The sequence below is a fragment of the Pholis gunnellus genome (assembly GCF_910591455.1).
Source record: "Pholis gunnellus genome assembly, chromosome: 9".
In the NCBI taxonomy this organism is placed as follows: domain Eukaryota; kingdom Metazoa; phylum Chordata; class Actinopteri; order Perciformes; family Pholidae; genus Pholis; species Pholis gunnellus.
In genome coordinates this window covers 27,557,174-27,584,031 of record NC_136535.1, presented here as the reverse complement: position 1 = coordinate 27,584,031, position 26,858 = coordinate 27,557,174, and the positions used below count along the sequence as shown (strand labels likewise).

The window sequence follows — 26,858 nt, the reverse complement described above, 5'->3', positions numbered from 1 at the left end:
TGATTCTTTGCTAATAACACCTGCTGGAAATCGAGCCCTGAATCTGATGAAGCAACATGCTAAACTACAGCACTGTCTTGTTCTAAAATGAAATGTCTACTCGTATCCTGGTGTGTGCTGCAGTTTGATTTATTTGGGTTTACTGTGGTTTACTCTGCACTCAGGAGAGAAGGACTGATGTGCTCCTCAGCTTTATAGAAAGGATTCCTGTTGTCTCACTGGGCTGAACTCTTTGAAAGGAAACATTTTAATTAATATAAGAGACAGACTGTAATCAGTGTTATCTACAGAGACATGGTCCTTTCTGATCCTCCTCAGGTCTTTTGGAGAGTCATGACATCTCAGGAGGAGGCGTCTTCCTTCAGGACTTTTTTTCAATATGTGGAGGACAGCGGCCTTCGAACATACGACGGTCTGGTGATCCAAAACGCCTCTGATATTGCCAGAGAGAGCGACCGCATCCGCAACCAGAATAACTGGACCTACCTGCAGGAAAAACACCAGAAGAAGAGACGACAGGAAGAGGCCATCAAGAGGTAGAAAACACAAACAAATAAAAGCTTAAAAACGTGACCACTACTGAATGTAGATGTTTAACGCACGTTTCTTCTGAGCTGAAACAGTGTAATGGTGCTGCTGCTCACGTCACACTCAACATTTCTGCTGGAGTCACATAAGTCACAGCTACTCACAGTCAGAATCACCAGTGAAATACAGTCTGGTTCAGCTTCACTGTTAGTCAAGGTGTACAACCTGGGCCTGAAAAAATGTATTATGACGTTTGATTTGAAAAGGAGAGGATGATCCAAACTCACAGGGAGACACGGTAGAAGTAAAGGGAAACACTTGGATGAATTCAGAATCTAGATTACTTAACAAGCGAGATACGAGTTGATGAAAGGCAGCTGGGTAGACTGGACAGGTGAGGTGAATGAATGGAATCAGGAGGGAGCCGGCAGGAGAGCAGGGTGGAGCCACACACACACCACACGAACCACACACACACACCACACGAACCACACACACACCACACACACACCACACGAACCACACACACGAACCACACACACGAACCACACACACACCACACAAACCACACACACACCACACGAACCACACACACACACCACACAAACCACACACACACCACACGAACCACACACACACACCACACAAACCACACACACACACACCACACGAACCACACACACACCACACGAACCACACACACACCACACGAATCACACACACCACACAAACCACACACACACCACACGAACCACACACACACCACACGAACCACACACACACACCACACGAACCACACACACACCACACAAACCACACACACACCACACAAACCACACACACACCACATGAACCACACACACCACACGAACCACACACACACCACACACACACCACATGAACCACACACACACCACACAAACCACACACACACCACACACACACCACATGAACCACACACACACCACACGAACCACACACACCACACGAACCACACACACACCACACGAACCACACACACACCACACGAACCACACACACACCACACAAACCACACACACACCACACAAACCACACACACACCACACACACACCACATGAACCACACACACCACACGAACCACACACACACCACACACACCACACACACACACCACATGAACCACACACACCACACACACCACACACACACCACATGAACCACACACACCACATGAACCACACACACACCACACGAACCACACACACACCACACAAACCACACACACACCACATGAACCACACACACACCACACAAACCACACACACACCACACACACACCACATGAACCACACACACACAAACCACACACACACACACCACATCTTTGAGAGCTCCACCTTGAACAACCGTTAAGTGTATTGGACTGATGAGGATTTCACTCTGCACTTGAAGTTAACATTTGAAAGCAGGACTTTTACTGCAGTATAAAGAGTTTAAGTCTTAATAGTAATTAGTTTCAATCCAGGAAAACAATTAGAGACAAGGTGAAAAATACAGCAATAGGGTTTTCATAAGCAAAACTAAGAAATAATTTATTCTCAGTTTATATATTTTTACATTTTATTTTTGATTGCAGTGCGAGACATTTTGCTCTCAAAACAGTTTGTTTGCGTAATAAAGGCACAAATATACCTTCATAGAATCCCCCTGGAGTCCAGACACCGGTGGTGGTGATGATGATGATGATGATGATGATGATGATGATGAGGAGCATGACTGTGATGCTGACTGGAGGTGACTGGTGGAGGAGGGTCGCATTTGATTGAGCTGAAATTACAACTGACAGCAGCAGAGAGGAGAACATTTTTAAAGTTTGACAGCAATGATGTGATTGGCTGAAGGAAACTGTGCAGAATCTGGTTGGTTAACTTAAAGTCAACGCCCACAATCAGCTAATAATCAGCTGAGTAATCACAGGGAGCGAGAGAGACAGAGATTATGAATGAAAAGAAGAGTAAAGAGAGTCATCCTAGCAGAACTTCTGCTTCAGCTTCATACAGCTAAGGTTGCATAAGGAACATTAAGGAACATTCATTTAGGAGAGGGGACAAGGACATGTTTGAAGAGTCAAGTCCGAGGTTGGATAAGTTTGAAAACTCCGGGGTTGCGTTTTCGTGTGGACGGCCGAAACCGGATACGATTAGAAACGATGACGCCCACACCCGCGTTCCCTACTTGATTGGTTCTTAGCAGTCATGACGTCTCCGTCCCTGATTCTTCACATGTCTATCACGTGACCCTCACCCGGAAGCTCACGAACGACAACATTGATTACCGATCGACTGCCAGGTTAATTTAACATGAACAACTGATAGGCGTAGCTGACCTTGTTGTCTTTACTAGCAGCTGTTGATCAGTAAAAGTCTGCATTATTACGGAGGAAACAGCTGTTAATGGAGCGATCAGTGACCAGCGGCGTTATCAGACCTACGGAGCGGACTCTGAAGCCACGGTTAGCAGTAAATGCTATTCAGTAGGACAGATAGTTAAGCCACCAGCAGAGCTACGAGTGAGAACAGACAACAACACAGAGGAAAACGTTAAGTGTCTTGCTCAAGGACACATCGACTTGCAACTCGTGGTGCCAGAGCCAGGGTTTGAACCTCCAACCCTCTGATTGAAAGACAGCCCTGCTCTCCACTCGCCCACTCTCAGCAAGTGACTCTGCTTCTGTGTGGAGACTCTCAGACAGGACCCCCCCTAACCGCCCTAACCCCCCACACACACGCACACACTCAATGAATGACGAGCCTGAACAAGTTTTACTGTTGCTTTGAAAGACAATGAGATAGTCCTGACCCCGTCCCCCATGGCCCCATCCACCAGCTCCAGACCACCAGGTCCCCCTCCCCCAGCTCAGCAGGGGCCCTTGCCTCACAACCATCTACCCTGATTCTGAAACGTCCAAGTCCTGAGTGTGTGTCTGTTTGTACATCTCAAGTCTCTTATTTGTCATTTCCTCGCTCCTCGATTCTCGCTTGAACCGGAACATGTTCTGCTCCATCATCTTGACGGCCGTCCCAAAGCTCTTATTTCCGCTCTGAGCAGCGAGGAGGGATCTCTGAGGAGGGATCTCTGAGGAGGGAGGAGGGATCTCTGAGGAGGGAGGAGGGATCTCTGAGCAGCGAGGAGGGATTTCTGAGGAGGGATCTCTGAGGAGGGATCTCTGAGGAGGGAGGAGGGATCTCTGAGGAGGGATCTCTGAGGAGGGATCTCTGAGAAGGGATCTCTGAGGAGGGAGGAGGGATCTCTGAGGAGGGAGGAGGGATCTCTGAGGAGCCATGAGTGAGGGTACACAAGAGCAGCCATCCAGGAAGTGTTTTAACGGCCTACACGTCCACTCATTGTTTATCAATTATTTGATTGGACGCTGCAGCCAATCGGAATGATCAGATATTTCATAATATCACTAAAGTTTCATACCAGAACGATTAAACTCAAGTGTATCACTCTCAAGTTTTGTATTTTATTTTTTTGTGATTTAATTATAGGTCAGAACAACAAACCACAAACAAAGATTTGTCTTTTCATGATCTGTTATTTCACTCAGTAACATTTATTTAGGATACAGTTAAAGTCAAAGAGATCTGGAGAGTCTGTCTTTCAGCAAGACGCACTTTTTACATTATCGTCATTTACATTCAGTCACTTGAGTTTGATCGCATATGAGCAGTGGCGGGCCGTGCATTTCATACCTGGGCCTTCACTGCTGTCCTGCAGTTGAACCACCTAACGGTTATTATTTGTTTCGTGTAAAAATTAAGCTCTACACCTATAAATAATACACTACCTGCAGAGTGCAGATAACGTTAGGACAGGACAGCGTCTGGGTCCGGATCCGGGCCGCGGTCCACCTATTAGTGACACCTGGTTTAAAGTAACCCGTCTAAACTTTAAATCAGGTTTGTAGCTGAAAGTAACATTTCAAGGTGGAGTTTGAGAGGGTTGGAAGACTGTTTCTTTAAGTCGCATTGTAAAAAGAAAAATGTAATATTTTCATATTTGAATGGTTTCTGTAGCTAAATGTATGCAGAAGAGTCCAAAAACTGTTAAATAGTGGATCTCAATAGTGTGAATGTTGCTGAATCAGCATTCACCATAATGTACCATGCAGTGGAAATGTAGCAAACCACAGTTGATAACCACCATCGTGATAGTTGATTCTTGACTTGTCTGACTGGAATTTTAGACTTTAACAGGCCAGCTAATGTAAAGTAAGCATGTCTCTTTGTCCAACTTTCTTTGTAAAGAAAACTTCCAGTTCATGTTGTCTGTCGTTGGAACAGAAGTTACTGAAGTCACTACGAGAGAAAAATAAATTTAAACATGGCTGAAAACAACTGCTTCCTGTGAGTGTTCAGATTCTGATTAAAATGTGTTTATTCATGAAGAATGAATTCAGTACAGTCATTTCAAATAACAGTGGTATTGTGGTGAATTATTAATCAGATTAGTTTTGGTTCGTGACACTCCGGTGTTATGTGATTGGTTGATGATCTACAACTTTGTCTCTCCACTGGTGCATCCAGGATTGGTGAAGATGTAGCCATGGCAACAGACGGGGCATACTCTGGAAAACATTTCAGGATGGGTTTCATGACGATGCCGGCACCACAGGACCGTCTGCCGCCACCAAGTCAGGGCTTCACTGTCCGATCCCAGTCCCTCCACTCAGTGGGTGGAGAAGACGACTCCAATCCAAACCGTAAACAACCTCCGCCCAAACCCAAGAGAGACCCCAACACCAAACTGAGCAGTAGTTCTGAGACGGTGAATGGAGGCTCCGGAGTCACCAGGAAAGATATTCAAGAGACCAAAGAGACTTCAGAGCAGGCTGAAGGTGAGAAACAAACACCTGACGACACCTGCTGGTTAAACATGACACCTGTTGGTTAAACCTGACACCTGCTGGTTAAACATGACACCTGTTGGTTAAACCTGACACCTGCTGGTTAAACATGACACCTGTTGGTTAAACCTGACACCTGTTGGTTAAACATGACACCTGTTGGTTAAACCTGACACCTGTTGGTTAAACATGACACCTGCTGGTTAAACATGACACCTGTTGGTTAAACCTGACACCTGCTGGTTAAACATGACACCTGTTGGTTAAACCTGACACCTGCTGGTTAAACATGACACCTGTTGGTTAAACCTGACACCTGCTGGTTAAACATGACACCTGTTGGTTAAACCTGACACCTGTTGGTTAAACATGACACCTGTTGGTTAAACCTGACACCTGTTGGTTAAACATGACACCTGTTGGTTAAACCTGACACCTGTTGGTTAAACATGACACCTGTTGGTTAAACATGACACCTGCTGGTTAAACATGACACCTGTTGGTTAAACCTGACACCTGTTGGTTAAACATGACACCTGTTGGTTAAACCTGACACCTGTTGGTTAAACATGACACCTGTTGGTTAAACCTGACACCTGTTGGTTAAACCTGACACCTGCTGGTTAAACCTGACACCTGTTGGTTATAATGTTGCACGGTGTATCGATACTAAAAAGGTACCGCTTGTTGGAGAAAAAGATGCCAGAAGTGAAATGTGGAAGTACTCTGGCTGCATTGCAGACAGTGAAGGAAAGCCCACCGACAGACTGTTGTGAAGTGGAGCTTCTAATGAGGACCAAGACACGTCACTTTACTTTTGAACTGCGTATAACAAACTGTTATAGTGAACAGAACGCGCTCTCACACTCGACATGTGGATTTCTTCATACTATCGTTCTCATCGTAAGCACGTATCATGCTACTTCCTAGCTCTTCGAAGTAAAAGCACTTCCTGTTTCATGCTATTCACAATAAAAGTAAATTAGGTCAATTAAGCTTCTCACATCTACAGCTTAACAACATAAACAGTGTTACACAAGCAACATGAACTATATTAATTATGTTATGCAATCAAAACAATTCACAACACACACAGAGACCCGTCTGCAAAACGGGTTTCAAAGCCCCACAGACCAAGAGAGGCAACACGTCAAACATGGCAACACACCTCTCAGACAGACACCCAAACTTTTCAAAGAGTTCAAAGAACGACAGGTAGTTTTCATTAATATCTTGCTGTAGGCTAATACTAATTGTAGGTGACTAACAGCAACTTTCAGATAGTCACCGAGAGGCTAAGTAAGGGAGATTAGACTTGCGGACGCGCTGGCTATAAATGATTTCCTGATCCAGTGGTTGAGTTTTGCATGTTTATTTGTAAACAACAAACGTTGATTCTGGAATGCATTCATATGTCAAACAATGACAATAGTGCATAACATCGTGAAGTCAACAAAAAATAAGGCTCCCTCTCTCACCCCCTCTCCTTCCAATCCTGCAACTAAACCACTGAACAGCTGACATTGCTTTCCCCAACACCACGTGACTCAATTACCGGAAGTGTACCGGAAGTGACCAAAAAAGGTATAAATGACACAGGCCATATAATTATTACATTCTCTGTAGTAATAATTACAAATGCATTACATGTGCAGGAGGATACACATTTCAAATGTAGGATATACATAGTCCATGGAAAAAGGTCTTCTTTCTTCTTTAGGCCAGAGGTTTCTATCACTTAGCCTAGCGTTGAGAGTGATCTTTACCATCACTCTTGAGTCGAGTCAAATCAGTTAAAGTCGTAGAGGTAGAGTAATCAGCAATCAACCGACTCCTGAAGAAGGCAGATCCTGGTTACAGGCCTGCATACACAGCTGGTCGAGGTCTTGGTCCGGAGTTGTCGTACTCTTACTCAAACCTTGAAATGATGCTCCACCATCAAAGACAACTCGGATCTTTCCTTTCTTGGGATGGTATATCCCGTGGTGTGGAATGTACCAAGCCTTTCCGTCACTGCGTTCCAGGTCTGAGGCTGGGACGCTCTCTGTATATCCACTGGATATGAGGTTGTTCATGAAGGTGATGTATTCTTTGTGGAATAACACATCGCTAATTCGCCTCCTCTTCAGGTTAAGGGCAACACTGTTCTGTGATCTTACAGTTGTTAGGCATGCTCATCTCCCTGTTCTTTAGAGGTAAAGCAATGCTGTAGTGGCAGTCCGTAAGTTTCACAGTCTTGTTGGCCATTTCCGAGAACTTACAGTCCTCCCTCGACGGCCCCGTCTGTTCATCTTGACTGCATTCAGGAAAGTCGCCTTTGAATTGCTGTTTCCAGAATTCATCGAGAGTTACAGCAGAAATCCTGTTGATAGTCACCGCCGGATAACTCACAGCTCCATCACAGCATTCTCCACCAAGTGGTCCGTTCACTGTCCAACCAAGCATTGTCTTGATGGCATATGGCCCTTTGTCCACACTCCGGATGACTTTGAGTGGTTCCAAAGCTCTGGGCACATTCATGCCTATCAAGAGCTCCACATCTGCATCTATCTCGGGCAGATCGATTTGTTTCAAATGAGGCCATTCATGCAGGTGTTGCTGTCGTGGGATGTTGCTCCTGCTCACGGGCATTCTATGTTGAGTAAAGATGTCTGGCATTTTGCAGTAGGACCCACTATCCAATCCAGCTACTTCCAAGTCTGACACGATACAACTGTCCACAATTTTTTCTTGGCCCATGGTGCGCAAAAGAATCTTTGTTTTTCCCCCAGAGAGATTCAGTTTATCCATCAGACCCGTTGTGCAGAAGGATGCTGAACTTCTTTGGTCTAAGAAGGCATAGGTTTCCACTGTCCTTTGACATTTCATAGATTTGATCTTTACTGGTCCGATAGCTAGCTTACAGTTCTGTTCACCGGCCCCAGTGAGACCACTGGTTTGAACTGCAACCAAAGAACTGTCCACTGTACACTCGAAGTTGCTTTTGCCTTTCTCCGAACATGCTCCTCTAACCCTAACCCTCAGGATGGATGTGAAGCATACTAGGGTGTCTTAAACCACATGTTTCGCAAGACAGACGTTTCCTGCAGTCCTTGCTGATGTGCCCAGTACACAAGCAGCCAAAACAAACTCCATTAGTTTTCAGGAAATCGATCTTCTCACTATGTGCCCTCTTCTCAAATAGAGCGCACAACTCCAGCATGTGTCCACCTTTACAGTACAGACAAGTTCTTTGGTTGCAGTTCAAACCAGTGGTCTCACTGGGGCTGGTGAACAGAACTGTAAGCTACCTGGCTCCCACACTAATATTAATGCCATTTGTTAGGTGTTCAAAAAGTTGGGCAGGAACGAGCTGGTAAAAAAGGGAACAATACAGATGTTTTATTTATTACTATTATAGATAAATATACCAGTATCGTATCGTATTTGTGGTATCGTATCGTATTTGTGGTATTTTATCGAATTCTGGTATCGTATCGTAAGTATCGGGTATCGTGATATTTATGGCAGGTATCGTATCGAAGTCATAATTTTGGTATCATGACAACCCTAGTTGGTTAAACCCGACACCTGTTGGTTAAACCTGACACCTGTTGGTTAAACCTGACACCTGCTGTTTAAACCCAAAACCTGCTGTTTAAACATGACACCTGTTGGTTAAACATGACACCTGTTGACCTTTTAATGCCTAAGCCTATTTTTAGGCCTCTGCTCGAAAATTGCATACCCATACTAAAGAGAGTGTAGTTCTCTAACTACAAGGTCTATTTGAATAATTCTGATGTTATAATAACAGAACCGCTTGTGAGATTTGTTCAGATGTGTAAAATCAGTGTATATGTTACTGGTTAAGAGTAAATGAAGATGGAACACAGCTCAAATTGAAAAGTTTCAGGTTAGCCTGAAAAAAAAGCACTTTTATTGATATTATTTATTTGAAATAATGCAGCGGAAAGCCTAAAAACACTCCCAAATCATAGCACAACATGTCAGTAGTCTCAAAAAAAAATGTGGCTTTGATAAAATGAAGCATAACAAAGTTATAGAGGCTTTGGTACGGAGAGGTCAGGGGAGGTCGGCCCAATTTGTCATAGTGGAACCAGCTGTTCCAGCTGTGTCATTCTAATTGTATTTACTATATAACTATATATTTTACTTGTTTTATGACTAATAGTGTTCGATCTATCCAAATACAGCAGTTTGGCATCATTTTGGGCCATTTTGACCTCTCAGGGTCTGATTTAAGTCTCCTCCAGAGATTTTTCCGTCTCTCTCAGTGTGTGTATTGGAGCTTTCAAAAGCCTATGATTGGCCAATTTCAGGCTATGACACCACGTTGGATGCGGAAGTGACTCAGGATTGCGATGGGAGGAACCTGATTGACAGAATCCTTAGCCACTAACAATCCAAAATTTGCCGCGCCACCAGGTAGGTTGACCACCATTTTTTCATGGAAAACTTTAGAAACGCATCGGACAGACGGCAGGCACATGGCTGCACAGATTTCTACGGGGATTTTGTCCGGTTTATTCACGAAAATCAGCTCACGGTGAGAAGCGATATGATTGTTTGCAGTGGTTTGTTGGCTGTATGGTTCTAATGGTTTCACTGAGAGAAATTCTGAAGATATCTCCGGATTGTGTGTCGAATCCTCTTGCTCTCAGATGTATCGGTCGGCCATGATAGCCGTTAGCTTTGTGATGATATCTGGTTAGGTGTACGAAGCTCGCCACAGCTTGCTGAAAATACGTGATATTGTGGTACAACTTGTAGTTGATTATATTAGTTTGTGTATAATTGTGTTTGGAGTGAGTAAAATGGCTTTTTTGGTATTTTTTCCCAGAATCTCTTCGTTATGTGTGTAACATTAATTATATTCGTTTCTGAAAAGTGCATTTTATGACGCTCTCTTCGCTAAACTCTCGCTGGTAACCCAAATGGGGCTCGTTCGGCACATGACATCTGTTGGTTAAACATGACACCTGTCCCATGTTTAAGAATTTTTCTTTCAGAAGTGATGAAGCTTCAGATTCTAACATCACTGTCTGTCTGTTTGTCTGCAGCTCGATGCCATCTCTACAGTGAAGACTACAGGAAGATGCCTCCACCCAAACCTAAAAGGAACCCAAACACTCAGCTCAGCACCTCCTTTGATGAATCTTACATCCATAACCATGGTAACAAGAAGTCTTCCTTGCGATGGGATAAATATTCATCCCAGAGTCAGAGTCAGGCATCGAGGGACACGGACGACGAGGAGCCCGTCTACATTGAGATGGTGGGAAACATCATGCGAGAGCTAAAAGGTCAAGACGATGTGGAGGACGAGCAGAGTGAGTCGGTGTACGAGGAGATGAAGTATCCAATGTTGGAGGACTTCCTGCAGGATGCACATTCCACCATCACAGATCCTGAAGCCTGGACGTCCCGTGGCTCTCTCTGTGACATCCCTCCACCTTTCCCCAACCTCCTGACTCACCGCCCACCGCTGCTCGTCTTCCCCCCCCTCCCTGCTCAGTGCTCCCCGAATTCTGATGAGTCCCCCCTCACCCCTTTAGAGGTCACACGGCTGCCCATGATGGATAATGCCTCCTACAGCAAGTCGGGTGGTGTCGAATATCCTCAGAGCTCCACCCACCATCGCAAAGAGCGGGACCGAGACCGGGACCTGGCCTCCACAAACACCATCACCTCCTCCGGCCGCTCATCAGCTCCACCTCTCCACTCCAACCTCTACAAGTCCTCTGGCTCTGCCCACAGTGGGCATGGTTACCCCCGCAGCCAATCAGCATGTCCTTCTCCGGTCAGCATGGGTCGCTCTCTGACTCCCCTGTGCCTGAAGAGACCTCCACCGTATGACGCTTTGATGGCAGGAGGAAGTATGCCTCGCTCTTCCTCTTCCTCATCCTCACACAGGGCCGGGGAGGCCGGGGCTAAACTGAGTAACTCCTCCTCCACCCATGGCTCCATGCAGAACGTGTCGATGAGGTCACAGACGCCCACAAGCCCATTGGATGAACTCAACAACCTGTTTACCTCAGGTAGACAGGTGATGAAGAAAGTGACAGGCGGCAGGAAAAGCAGAGGGAGTGAAGGTAAATATTCAGTTCTGCATGAGTTCTTTAACAGTACTACACTATGACTACTCCAGAACTACAACAGTTTAGAATCAGTTTTACATCTAGTAGACAGGTGGTAAAGCCAGGATCAATAGGCAGGAAGAACAGGGAGGGTGAAGGCAAGAAATAACAGTCAGTGTTACATCTGATCAACATCTGTACTGCATCATTACTACAGTCAGTCTATCAATTTTACATCAGTCTTACGTCAGCTAGACATGGGCTGGAAAAAAAGATCAGGAGGCTGAAATAGCGAGGAGGGTGAGGGTAACTCTTCAATCTTAAATAAATACTACTTATGTACTATATCAGTAAACTGCGTAAAACACTATTTTTCAAAGAGTCCAAAGTGTTAAAAAGTGAGAGTTCCTGGACTTTACATATAGTCAAGAAAGACAAAAGACAGGCTAAAATAAAATTAGAAAGAAGAAAAAGAAACAGAAAAAATACAGCCCTACACCCTCTAAACACTATATAAGGACAGGTGATTGTTTATTATTAACATAGGTAACTCTCCCTGAACACTATATTAAGGGCAGATTGGACTTCTTTGCTTGTCGGTGATTGGCCATGTTCAAGCATAGGGTGGTTCAGAAGTGTACTCTGTACCAGAACACCCTCGGCCAAAGATCAATGAATGACTTTGTGCTCGTATCATGAGATCTGAGGCCGTATGACTTGGACACTCAGTTCAAGAGAGGAGCAGAGCTGTCAACTGATCACCATCTGGTTGTGAGTTGGATTAGATGGTGGAGGAGGCTGCCAGACAGACCTAGTAAACCCAGTATTTCAAGGCTCAGCCGGGGGTAGGAGAGGGTCTGGTTTGGGGACCTCAGAATTTCGTCAGAATGTGACCTTCAGCAGCATTGAGGCAGTTTGCAGCTGAGTGTGAAGAGATCAGGATGAGAGTCAGAACTTGAATTCTGAGTTCTTTGTTCTCTGCCTGAAATCAGTGGATTGCACCCTCCGGTTTGGTAGTGAGTCACTGCTCCAAGGCAGAGTGTTTAAGTATCTCTAGCTCTTGATCCCCAGTGAGGGCCAAATTGAGCGTGAGATGGACAGGAGGTTCGGTTCAGTGTCAGCAGTGACAATGGCGTTGAACCAGACCGTTGTGGTGAAGAAGGAGCTGAGCCGGAAGGCAAAGCTCTTGATTTACCAGTCCATCTTCGTTCAGATCCTCAGCTATGGTCATGAGCTTTGCGTAGTGAGCAAAATAATGAGATCTCGGATACAAGCGTCTGAAATGATCTTCCATCATAGGGATTCTGGACTCAGCCTTATAAATAGCGTGAGGAGCTCAGATATCCAGAAGGAGCTCGGAGTAGAGGAGCTGATTCTTCAGGTCAAAAGGGGCCAGCTGAGGTAGTTCAACATATGAACATGCCTCCTGGTCGCCTTCTTTTAGAGGTTTTCCAGGCACATCTAACTGGTAAAAGGCCCCGGGGTAGACCCAGAACAAGTCGGAGGGAATATATATCATGTCTGGAATATTCTCCAAAGCCCGCTGCTTTCACGACACGCCAGATAAGTGGAAGACGATAGATGACTGGATAGATGATTGTTTATTATCAACATAGGTAACGCACCTGTGACGACCCCTCCCTCCCACTAGGGGTCTGTGTCCTGGTTGATGCCTTCTGTCTTTCAGGATGTTGATCAGCAGCTAAAAAGCCACACCTGAGCCTGATGGGGTGATGGATATATAAATCCACAGCTCAACAAGCATCGGCCCCTCTCTCCTCTCTGGCTCTTGTCTGGATGACACAGCTGCTTATTTGCCTTATTTGTCGAGAGTAATTCTTTGTTGTTAGCAGTTAAAATACAGTTATAATGATTCCGATAATAGATATTCAGCCGGTGTTCACAACTTTATCTTCATGTGTGTCAGAGATGCAATTTGAAATATACACCTTGAAACCTGCAAACCTATCTACGTCATGTTTTTATGTTTGTTAAATTCTCAGTAGTGATAACTAAATGATATGATTATTATACATATTACAAACAAAAATACTTTTAACTCAAAAACAATAATTTAAATGAATCATTTATTTTGTTGGTGTGTTGGTCAGATGCTATGCTACGCTGATTAGCGTAACATGTGTGGTGTTTGTTATAAATGTACGTTGGTACATAGAGGGTGATGAGAAGATGTACATGGAGGGACTTAGGACCCAGGGGACTGTAGGGGAAGGAAACAGGAAGAGACGCCACACAAACAGCTGTTCACCGCTCACTGCCGGCCGGTCGTCCGGCTGGTTCTTGTGTTAAAAAAACAAAACTGCGTTAACGCGCGATAAAATAATTGTCGGCGTTAATTATTGAATGCGTTAACGTGATGATGCGTTAACTTGCCCAGCGCTATATATCGTGACAGTCCGATTTCTAAACGCTTTTTGTTTTAGTCTCTGTTGTCTTTCATCTCTGTCACTCGTCTTCGTCGTCTCAGAGTTTGCAGACAGTCTGGAAAACATCATTTCACCAAAGCTGTCAAACAAACAGACTCAGCAGCTGAGCTGATGATGATAAGCAGCTCTGCAGGAAGAGTATCATCCATCCACACGGTGTTGCCATGGTGACCATTATCAGTCTGCCGTCTGACTGAAGATCATTTTATTCAATAAATGATAAATAAAATACACTGGAGCAGTCAGGTAACAGTTGTAATGATAAAAAAGAATTAGATTAAAATATTCACAAAAATGAAGCGAACATTTTAACAGCCTGCAAGTTTGTTTTATTTATAAGAAATCAAATCCTGAAGAGGAATGAAAAACCTTTAGATTTGATATGTGAGGATTCACAACATACCTCGACACTAAAATGTGATCAATAATCTCTCTTTGTGTATTTCTACTAATGAGTATTGGTTCAGGTAAAGCCAGCTGTTTGCAAACTGATGCATAGAATCTATTTTTTTATTACAAAATAATGTCGTATGATGGTTGAAGCATAAAAGGTGTAATGATATCCCTTTGAAGAAGCTCTCCTGTCACTATTGGAGTAAAAGCTGTGTGTTCACATGATGGAGAGACGTGGCACAGTTGGCTTTGTGGATGTGAAATTTCCCCAATAAAATTGATATTTGCAATATAATTGACAGTCCGCTGAATTTTCTGTTTTTGTAACGGGTGTGGTGAAGACCCAGAAGCTGTACAACGGACACACGGAATAGTTGGAACGCAACTTTATTCCAGGCAGAACACATAACAGGTAACAGTCTTGGATCTGTACACATGAGTGGTTCACCGGGGCCGAGGCAAGGCGGAGAAGTCCAAACAGGCCGGGTCGGTAACGGGGAAACAGTCGGAGGGTAAACGTGGGAAAGTCTGGCATAATGCGGAGAACGATCTGGCAGAGTGTGTGAGAGACTGGGATCTAAATAGTGCAGCAGAGTGAAGGAGAGAGTGATGAGCTGAGGTGTGATAGCAGGTGCACTGAATGAGCTGATGAGGTGAGTGAGTGATGGAGAGACAGGAGAGCAGTGACCGATTTGTGTTACCATAATATAAGATTACATCCTTGACTTCCACTACATTGAATGATTAGTTTAAGTATCTAAACAGTACTCAACGTTCTTTCAGGATCCTAATATGTATCTGACATTCATGAAATAGAGCTTTAGTTGTTTCTTCACTTTTACAGAACTAACATTTGTTTTCTAGAAACACAAAGTCAGTGGAATAAATATTACAACTGTGTGATGTAATTCTTTGGGTATTAGAAAACATTGATATGGGAGAAGCCATTTTTTCTAGATACATTACATTATAGTCATTCAGCAGATGCTTTTATCCAAAACGCTTACAATTTAGATTCTATGACATAGTGGGCTCAGCTGTGTCTTGCTCAAGGACACATCGACGTCAGACTAGCGGAGCCGGGGATCAAACCGCCGACCTCCTGATTGAAGCACGGCCCTGCTCTCCACTTAGCCACAGTCGCCTGCTAGATCGATATTAAAGAACTCATTTTCATATTGCTGTGAAAATAATTCAAAATATGTTTATTCGTACATTGGTGGCTTTTAATATTTATTCCGTTATCATAGAAAGAAGGAAACAATTCCCATAACTACCGTCTGTCAGCGTGTCATTTCATCAGCTGAAGGATTCCACGATCGCATTTTCACCAAAATATTTCGTACCGAAAGTATTCTGGAGCTTAATTTTAAGTTATAGTTTACATCCATGAAGTCAAGTATCTCTATACAACCTTCAACTCTGAAACCTGCTTTTTTAAATAATAACATTTATTTGACCCAATAAAAGTGATATTTATGTCTTTTTGGACAAATCCCTTTAAAGCCGCATATTGAATTTATTTTGTTTTTTGAATTTTTGTCTTGAAATAATTTTCCTGTCGTGCATTACATTTTTTTTAATATGAATTCTAAGGTATTCAATGCTTTTTTACTGATACATCACATATTAAAATGTCTTCAGTGTAGTACAGACATAGGATTTCACATTTTGAACGTATTCGTCCCTTTGTTGTGTCTCTGTAGGCGACTCCAGGTCTCTGCCAAGACATGACAGTAAAGACGGAGACGGACAGTCCAGTCCAGTTTCAAGCAGGATGGGGAGGTCCTCTGTCAGCCCCACAATGATGCTGTCTGGAGGAGGAGGTCAGGTTTGAATGTGAAGATGATAACAGGAGGTCAGGTTTAAATGTAAAGATGATAAAAGAAGGTCTGGTCCTAATGTGAAGATGATAACAGGAGGTCAGGTTTAAATGTGAAGATGATAACAGGAGGTCAGGTTTAAATGTGAAGATGATAACAGGAGGTCAGGTTTAAATGTGAAGATGATAACAAGAGGTCAGGTTTAAATGTGAAGATGATAACAAGAGGTCAGGTTTAAATGTGAAGATGATAACAGGAGGTCAGGTTTAAATGTGAAGATGATAACAGGAGGTCAGGTTTAAATGTGAAGATGATAACAGGAGGTCAGGTTTAAATGTGAAGATGATAACAGGAGGTCAGGTTTAAATGTAAAGATGATAACAGGAGGTCAGGTTTAAATGTGAAGATGATAACAGGAGGTCAGGTTTAAATGTGAAGATGATAACAGGAGGTCAGGTTTAAATGTGAAGATGATAACAGGAGGTCAGGTTTAAATGTAAAGATGATAACAGGAGGTCAGGTTTAAATGTGAAGATGATAACAGGAGGTCAGGTTTAAATGTAAAGATGATAAAAGAAGGTCTGGTCCTAATGTGAAGATGATAACAGGAGGTCAGGTTTAAATGTGAAGATGATAACAGGAGGTCAGGTTTAAATGTAAAGATGATAACAGGAGGTCAGGTTTAAATGTGAAGATGATAACAGGAGGTCAGGTTTAAATGTAAAGATGATAACAGGAGGTCAGGTTTAAATGTGAAGATGATAACAGGTCAGGTTTAAATGTGAAGATGATAACAGGTCAGGTTTAAATGTAAAGATGATAACAGGAGGTCAGGTTTAAATGTGAAGATGATAACAGGAGGTCAGGTTTAAATGTAAAGATGATAACAGGAGGTCAGGTTTAAATGTAAAGATGATAACAGGAGGTCAGGTTTAAATGTAAAGATGATAACAGGAGGTCAGGTTTAAATGTAAAGATGATAACAGGAGGTCAGGTTTAAATGTGAAGATGATAACAGGAGGTCAGGTTTAAATGTAAAGATGATTCTTGATTCTGCTGCCCTTTTGTATTATTGTCTCCTAATATATTACAGTGATTGTTGTACTAACACTGTCAGATGACCATTAGGTGAATAGCAAGTGAAGTTTCTTCTGTAATCATTTGTTTTGGATTGATGTAAAAACAATCTAATCTTCAGAATCAAAGTTGGTGTGTAAACTTGGCCGTTCAGCATCAGCTTCAGGAGTTCCTTCACCAGGTGTGACGCCACATCGTCACCTGTATGAGCTGCATCATCCCGCCCTTAGCCAGGTACGATATCTGTAGAATACCTGTCTGTCCATCTGTCAGTCTACCTGTGTGTTTACCTGTCCAACGGTCTGTCTAGTACCAATCTACCTGTCACTGTGTCTGTGTTACTTGTCTGTTCCTTTAGATCGATTTTGTAAATCAGGTAACCAACAGCAGTTTCATTTTTTTATTTTTTATATAGAAAAATAATTGGAGACTTTATATTCCACACAGGATTCAACGTCACTGAACGACAAACCGTAAAAACATTTTACAAACTGAAGCTTTGATGCATCAGCTGACATCTGAACTGTAAACATGTAAACTAGTGAACAAGTGTTTTCTTTGTTTCAGGAACATTTCATCATTTCATTTGTGTGTAAAATATTTGGTGATGAATTTAATGTTTTTTCTATTATGTCTCAACATCAATTCTAAAAACTGAGATTTAAATGAATTTGTCGATGTTTGAAGTGAAGTAATACTCAACACGTTCTCATTCCAGCTCTTACTGACGATTGGTCACTTTCTAACACACTGGGTAGTCCAGCACATCAAACTATGACGCTCCAGTACGGTCACAGCAAATATGTGGTTAACGTTGTTAATTCAAACACAACTCTGTAAACTAAATCAGACAAAAACAATTTAACACAAGTTCAGAAAACACAACACAAACATCACTAATGCAACTTCAAAATAATTCAACAACACCGTGGGACAAGGACACCGGTCTCCTGGGTGAAAGTCCTGTGTTTTCTTTGCTCCGACCCTGTTTGTTTGTTTGATCTACGTCATCACACTCACTAAGCATTTTGTCTGAGTCTTATATTGACACGAATATGTTAACATTGTAGTTACTAGAAAGCCTACTGCGTCACATCCAGAATCTAAAGGGTGTGACAAAGCGTTGGTTTGATTTGACACCATGGGAATGAGAACGGGCTGTAATCCTTTAACACTGACACTAACAAACTTTCATTCATACTATCAATAAACTAACAAAACTTACTTAATACTAACATTAAACGTTCACTGATTATACTTACACTGAAGCATTAGATCTCATTCAAACTTTATCCATTATTTTACATTTATTTACACTAATAACTCTATTCTCACACTAACCTAACCCCTCTGAACTGTACAGTTGATTCTCTGACAAACTTTACTCTCTCGGGTCATAATGATGATGTACATTGACATGAAATCTGAAACTTTATGTGTTCCTGTTGAGTGTTTATGATGAATAAAATTTAAAATTTCACCCACTTCAGAAGCACATCATGTAATTTCTGCCATTAGGGGTCTTTCAATCAAAACAATAACAAAAGACAGACTTTGATGTCAAAAGTAGTGTTGCATCATGGGAGTTATTGTCTTCATTGACAAACATCAACTATTCCCAATGAAAATGTATCTTCCACGACTCAGGCAGAAATCATGTTGACGGATGAGGTAATGTATTAAAGTCAAGGGTTATGAGTTGTGTCTCTACTTATGAAGGTAATAAAATAATTACATGGAGTCTGAACCGAGACTTTATTAAAGCAACACTTTCCTTTCTCACATAGAGGCAACTCAACAAAATAGCTTCCAGTTTTATTTACATTATTTAGTCACAATTTTTCACATTATGACATTTCATTCTAATGAAATAGCCACAAGTAGCGTCAGCCAACATCATGTTAACTTGTTAAATTACCATAAAACGAGCAGCGGCGTCATTAAAGACTGGGAGGATTATTTTAACACTTTTTTAACTTTATTTTTTGTAGCTCAGTAATCCTTCACTTTATTTTACGGACATGCTGTATGAATTCATGTCCTATTAGTGGACAGGGATGGCTAGCAACTTTAAATTAAGTGTGTGTAGTTAATTGCATTTCATTTCACATCCCCTCAGATGTGTTTCCCCAGAAGTTAGAACTGGAGGGGTCAAAGGTGATTTCACACCACTAACAGCTGACCAAATGAAACGCACTGTTACCTTGAATAGAATCACAGATTTCTCTGGGTTTGAAAATTGTTGGAAACACTTGGGATGATATAAGTTCACAGCTCAACATAGGTCTAGTCCACTTTAGACATTTTAATACGGAAGTGTTACATATTATACCTCCAAAATATGAGACTGAAACAATAGTGTGAAAACTCTGAAACATGATGACTTAATATCTGCTTATGATCTGATTTAAATCTTTTTCTAGTCCGTCACATTAGCTTATCTGAATATTAAACCCTCTCATACACATGATCATATTTAAAATGTCAATGAAATCAGTGTGATGTATACTGACAAGATACTGGTGAGATATATATACTGGGTGAGAAATAAACTTTAGTCTGTCTGTCTTCAAATGTCAGTCTGACCGTCTTTTCAATATCCTTAAGATTCTACTAAGGACTGAGTCCTCATTCAGAGGACTTTCAAGGATACATGTGTGTATCTTCTGCTCTCCTAAAACACTCATAATCCGATGCACAAGATGCATTTCATGTCCCCCAGTTTGGAAACAGCAAACACAAATAAAAGTCCATTTATTTTGTTTCAGCAATCTGTTTACAAACTAATTTGAGGGAAGAAATTATCGATCCAGATGCTGAATCTTCAGATCCACATGATCTGATTTCACCCTTGTACCTCACTTTTTTGGCTGTTTATCTTTATCGTGTTATTGAATAACTTTTTAAAAAAGATTATAGGATTTAATTAAATCGTTTTCATCAGAATCAGAACCGTTTATTGCCACGGTATGTTGAACATACGAGGAATTTGTCATGACGGGAGGTGCATAACAATTAACAACAATCAACACAGTGCAAAGTAGAAACAAATTAAAATGTACAGAAAAATATATAAAATAAAGTGAAATGTAAAATAATAAAGTGCACAAATGAACAGATAACAGGACTATAAACAAGTGAGATATAAGTGTAGTGTAAAAGTCTCGAGTGAATTAGAAGGGAATTGTCCTGAGGATGACTGAGTCAGTGGGGGACCCGGGCTCTGTTCATGAGCCCGATTGCGGACGGGAAGAAACTGTTCATGTGGCGTGAGGTCTTGGTCCTGATGGACCTCAGCCTCCTGCCTGATGGAAGGGGCATAAAAAGTTCATGTCCAGACTGAGAGGGGTCGGCTACAATCTTTCTTACTCACTTCAGGGCCCTGGAAGCGAACAAGTCCTGGAGGGAGGGCAGGTTGCAGCAAATCACCCTCTCGGCAGAGCGAATGATGCGCTGCAGTCTGAACTTGTCCTTGGCAGTGGCTGCAGCGTACCAGACCGTGACGGAGGAGCAGAGGATGGACTCAATGATGGCTGTGTAGAAGTGCACCATCATTGTCTTTGGCTGGTTGAATTTCTTCAGCTGCCTCAGGAAGTATCTCCTCTGCCGAGCCTTCTTGGTGATGGAGCTGATGTTCAGCTCCCACTTGAGGTCCTGAGATATGATGGAGCCCAGGAAGAGGAAGGACTCCACCGCGTCAACGGGGGAGTCACACAGGGTGATGGGGGCTGCATTCTTCTGGAAATCCACAACCATCTCCACTGTCTTTAGAGCGTTGAGCTCCAGGTTGTTCAGACCACCAGGTCACCAGATGATCAGTCTCCCACCTGTAGGCGGACTTATCTCCACCAGAGATGAGTCCAATGAGGGTGGTGTCATCCGCGAACTTAAGGAGCTTGACGGACTGGTGACTGGAGGTGCAGCTGTTGGTGTACATGGAGAAGAGCAGAGGGGAGAGAACGCAGCCTTGGGGGGAACCGGTGCTGATGGTCCGGGAGGCTGAGACGTGTTTTCCCAGCTTCACGTGCTGCTTCCTGTCAGACATGAAGTCTGTGATCCACTTGCAGGTGGAGTCGGGCACATATAGCTGAGAGAGCTTGTTATGCAGCAAAGACGGGATGATGGTGTTAAAGGCAGAGCTGAAGTCCACAAACAGGATCCTGGCGTAGGTTCCTGGGGAGTCCAGATGCTGGAGGATGAAATGAAGGGCCATGTTGACTGCATCGTCTACAAACCTGTTGGCTCTGTAGGTGAACTTCAGGGGGTCCAGGAGTGAGTCGGTGAGGGTTTTTAGGTGGGACAGGACAAGGCGTTCAAAAGACTTCATGACCACAGAGGTCAGGGCGACGGGCCTGTAGTCATTAAGTCCTGTGATCCTGGTTTTTTGGGGACGGGGATGATGGTGGAGGCCTTGAAGCAGGCTGGTACGCAGCATGTCTCCAGAGAGGTGTTGAAGATGTCTGTGAACACCAGAGACAGCTGATCAGCACAATGCTTCAGGGTGGAGGGGAGACGGAGTCCGGCCCGGCTGCTTTTCTGGGGTTCTGTTTTTTAAAAAGCCTGTTGACGTCTCTCTCCAGAATAGAGAGTTGTCACTGGGGATGGGGGTAGGGGGGACACTGGGATGGGTGGTACAGAGGCATGGGCCCCTGCTGGGCTGGGGGAGGGGGACCTGGTGGTCTGGGGCTGGTTGATGGAGCTGTGGGGGATGGAGTCAGGACTGTCCCATTGTCCATCAAAGCGACAGTAGAACTCGTTCAGCTGGTCTGCCAGGTGGAGGTGGTTCATGGAGTGGGGGGGTTTAGGCTTGTAGTTGGTGTCTGAGGCCTCTCCAGACAGAAGCAGAGTCACTGCTGAGAGCTGGTGTTGCAGCTTCTCAGAGGACGGTCGTTTAGCGTCTCTCACCGCCTCACTAAACCTGTACTTTGACTCTTTGTAGAAGTCCTTGTCCCCACTCCTAAAGGCCTGATCCTTGTTCTGCTGTGAACCAGGGTTTGTCGTTGTTATAACTCACCCTGGTGCATGATGGGACACAGCTGTCCTCACAGAAGCTGATGTATGACGTCACGGCCTCTGTGTGCTCATCCAGACTGTTGGTAGCAGTCCTGAACACATCCCAGTCTGTAGAGTGCAGGCACGCCCAAGATCCTCCAGAGCCTCACTGGTCCACTGCTTTGGTCTCCTCACCACAGGTCTACAGAGCTTTAGTTTCTGCCTGTCAGCAGGAATCAGATGGACCATGACGTGGTCAGAGAGTCCCAGTGCAGCACGAGGGACGGCGTGATGGGCCCGCTGAGTGTGGTGTAGCAGTGGTCCAGAATGTTCTCCTCTCTGGTTGAGCATTTAATGAACTGTCTGTATTTAAGAGTTCATGGCTGAGGTTTCCTTTGTTAAAGTCACCAAGCACAATAACTAGAGAGTCCGGGTCGGTCCGCTCCACACAGTATCTGTTTGGCGAGTGTCCGCTGTGCCTCCTGCACGTTACCCTGCGGCAGCATGTGAACACCGACCAGAATGAATGAAGTGAACTCACGGGGTCGTAAAAGGGTTCACAGTTTATGATGAAAGATGTCAGATCAGGAGAACAGTGCTGCAGAGCCATCACATCGTTGCACCAGCCACTGTTGGTATAAAAACTGATTCCTCCATCTTTCGACTTGCCGGAGAGCTCCGTGTCGCGGTCCGCTCTGAACAGCTGGAAGCCAGCCAGCTGGAGTGCAGAGTCTGGTATCGATCCACAGAGCCGGGTCTCAGTAAAACACAGAACGGAGGATGAAGAAAGGTCTCTGTCTCTCCCCACCAGTAGCTGAAGTTCGTCCAGTTTGTTGCACAGTGAGCGGATGTTGGAGAGAAAGATGCCCGGCAGCGGTGTGCGAAATCCACGTGAGCGAAGACGCACCAGCGCCCCGGCCCGTTTCCCTCTCCTGCGGCGTTTCACTGCATGGGTTAGGTGAGCGCACCTTTGACGAGAATGTCCAGTAATTCCACAGAAGTTAACGTAAAAATTGGAAGTAAGTCCGCTGGAGTTGTTCCCCCAATGTTTATGAGCTCATCTCTGGTGAAAGAGCTCCGAGTATCGCAGCATAAAACCAAATTAACGACAAAAACAACACAAAACAATGCGCACCAACACGTCGAGGCAGCCGTCTGCGGCGCCACCTCGATATATTTTCAAAGTAGTCGGTGATCAGTGACTGATAAAGGTAATAGCTGATCAAGGAGTGATAAAGTGGTCAATGAGTGAGTCACAGTTTGTGATCTAGATTGATTTGTTGATTGATTGTTTGATATATTGAGATATTGATTGATCAATCAATCGATTGATTGATTCCAGATGCTTTGGGTCTTTGGAGACGCCACCATGATTGAGATGATTGATGTATTGATGTACCTTGACGTGGTGGGGAGGCTTGCGTGCCTAAATGACCCTGTGAGCTATACCGACGGGGGCTCAGGTCCCGGGCAGGTTTAACCATGCCGGGCAGGTTACGGGTGAGGGGTCTGACAAAAGGCGGCACCTGGTCCTGGTGTGGGGTGGGGTGTTTGATGTTTGATGCAGCTAAAGAATAGATTCCAAGCACTATCTGACCAAGGTGATACGCAACAGGATACAGACACAGATACAGATGAAATTAACACCAAATGGGAACAAGCAAAGCAAGCATATGTAGAAACCAGTAAAACGAGCTGCAAACGGGCATATATGGATGACCTTGCAGAAGAAGCAGCCAAAAACGGTGAGCAAGGAAAGGTCTACAAGCTAACCAAGATTATTAGCGGCAAATACAGGGGGACATCTGATACACCAATCGAAGACAAACGGGGAAAGCTTCTTACAACTGAAGCAGACCAAGAAGCTAGATGGACAGAGCATTTTAGCGAGGTGCTGAACAGGCCTCCACCAACAACACATGCTAACAGAGGCAGATTTGGATATCAGCATTGAACCACCAACCAAAGATGAAATTATAATGACGATTAAATCCTTAAAAAACGGGAAAACCCTCGGTCCAGATAACCTCAATGCAGAGCTGTTCAAGGCAGACCTGAATCTGGCAGTTACAATTCTTCAACCACTTTTTACGTCTATATGGGAGAATAAGAAAATACCTAATGACTGGTCAGAGGGGGTCATCATCAAAGTACCAAAGAAAGGTTCTCTAAGGAATTGTGACAACTGGCGTGGAATTACACTTCTGTCAATGCCAAGTAAGATCGTGGCAAAGATCATTATTAATCGAATAACAGATGCTGTGTAGACCAACATCTAGTAGAGGGTGCAACGATCACATATTCATGTTACGTAACATCATAGAGCAGTGCACGGGGTGGCAGAGGGAACTGTATATTTCATTGACTTTGAAAAAGCATTTGACTCCATTCATCGTGAAAGCCTTTGGCGTATATTGGGGCAGGATGGGATCCCTGAAGATATGGTTCTTGTGATCCAAAGTTTTTATACCAACTTAACATGCAGGGTTGGAAACAGTGAAGACAGTTGTGAGACAAGGATGTGTGATGTCAGCTTTGCTCTTCAATATAACTGTTGACTGGATAATGACACAAACAACTGAAGACCAACATAGAGGCTTTCGATGGACACTCTTTTCATCACTGGAAGATCTAGACGATGCAGATGATCGTTCTCTTCTTTCACATCCTCATCGGCACATGCAGGAGAAAACATCCCTCCTCAGGGCTTTTGGTCAGAAGATTGGCCTGAAGATCGGCAAAAAGAAAACAGAAGTGATGACTCTGAACATTCCAAATCCCTCACCGATTCAGGTTCACGGAGAAGATCTTCCCAAAACTGACGAGTTCACAAATTTGGGCAGCACTGTCAGATAGATGCGCAGATAAAGAATCAAGAATCGTCTTATTAAGGCTGCTGAATAACATATGGAGGACACAGCAGTACACATTACATTACAATTTATTAATTTATTCCAGATGGATCTGTGGAGATGCTAACATGATAGAGATGATTGATGTATTGATTGATTCTTTACTGTTTAATATTTATATTACTTGTCGCTCTTGTTTTTTATGTATCTTGTTGCACTGTCCACTTGCTGCTGTGATCCTGTAAATGTACCCACTGCGGGACTAATAAAGGATTATCTTATCTTATTGATGTATTGATTGATGTATTGATTGATTGATTCCAGATGCCGTGGCTCTGTGGCGATGCCACCATGATGGAGATGATTGAGAAGAAAAGAGTTTTGTGTCGAGAGATTAAAGCTCGTCAGCGTCCGGAGAAGAACCTTTGTAAACAGGACAGCATGCCTATCCTGCCCAGCTGGAAGAGGAAGCAACCTCCGCCATACGCCGCGGCGGCTGCCGGACAGACCGCCACGGTGTTCTGGGACACAGCCATCTGAAATACAGCACAGAAACAATGACCATGTTGTCCTTATTCCTACTAAGCTGTTAACGTGGCCAATGAAAGTTAGTATTCCATTCATTTTCCCGTTCACATGAAATGCCCCCATGACGTCCGTCCTTAAGAAAACCGTTAACGTGCAGTCATTTTGCTCCTGTGGTGTTCCCTCGTTGTCACTCTTCAACCTTTTCTTTTCACGGTTCTTCAAAAGAACAAACTCAGAAAGGAAGAACAGGAAGTCATGTTTATATTGAGAATGTGCTGAACACACGTCCAAAGAACGCTCCCGTAAACCAACCAAATTCAGATGATCCAAACAGAATCTGCTGTTTACATGAGCCGCATTACATTCACAATAATAATAATAATAATAATAATAGAGTGTAAACATAGTCATTGAGGACGATGATGATGATGAAGCCATCAGGCCACCACATCCACAGCCCGTTCATGTTAAAAAACGTTTTTCTCTCATTGATTGATTGACAGAATCTGCTTCAATCAGCTGTAGAGTCAATAAAGTTTAATCCAATCCATCAGTTAACTTCCCCCAGTTATCACTGTTAGCTTTTACACATCATGAATTCATTAAAGAAGTCATGAAATATGACTTTAGCCTAGATTCAATTGTACCTTTGATTATTTATTAATCAAATTAATCAATATAAAACAAACAAATACAGCATCAAAGAGAAGCAAAGAAATTACTCAAATATCCATAAGATGGATTTTAAATTATTAACAAATCGATCTGAATAGTTTTATGAATGAAGTGACCTCACGTGGGTCTCGATCCAGATGTTGAGACACTGTCAAAGAAACAATGTGAGAAACTCAGTGGAGAGATTAATTAACCATTTTATTTTGTATTCATTATTTAGCACTTTATGAGGATGTAAAATAAGTAAATTCAAGTTTTTACAAAACATGAAAAACAAATTATTTCAGCCAACAGCAACAATTAACATGAGCAGGTGATCTCCTGCCGTCCAATCAGAGTGCTGGGAGGCGTGGCCGTAAAGGTGTAGCACAGCTTTCTGTCTTTCTACCGGATATCTTTTATATCGGACCGCTGGAAAAGATTCAGATGTATTTTAAGGTCTGACAGTCGTGTAGCAGAACACTGTAAAGAGAAGTGATTTATAGACTCTACTGTGTGTGAAAAAAATGACCTAAATCTGTCAATCAAACATGTTTTTATATTTAAAAAATAGTCTATGAATCTGTGTGGA

The 26,858-nt window shown here is 43.3% G+C and overlaps 1 protein-coding gene across 1 annotated transcript; it reads left to right on the top strand.

Annotated features, from left to right (window-relative positions):
- Positions 1 to 333: 333 nt before the first annotated feature.
- Positions 334 to 25,624, top strand: nyap2a (neuronal tyrosine-phosphorylated phosphoinositide-3-kinase adaptor 2a; the record flags this gene model as incomplete). The annotated part of the gene is made up of 6 exons (XM_079166634.1): positions 334 to 536; positions 5,101 to 5,411; positions 10,484 to 11,515; positions 16,047 to 16,166; positions 17,362 to 17,474; positions 25,409 to 25,624. The coding sequence occupies 6 exons, from the start codon at positions 334 to 336 to the stop codon at positions 25,622 to 25,624; spliced, it is 1,995 nt and encodes a 664-aa protein (XP_079022760.1).
- Positions 25,625 to 26,858: the final 1,234 nt, after the last annotated feature.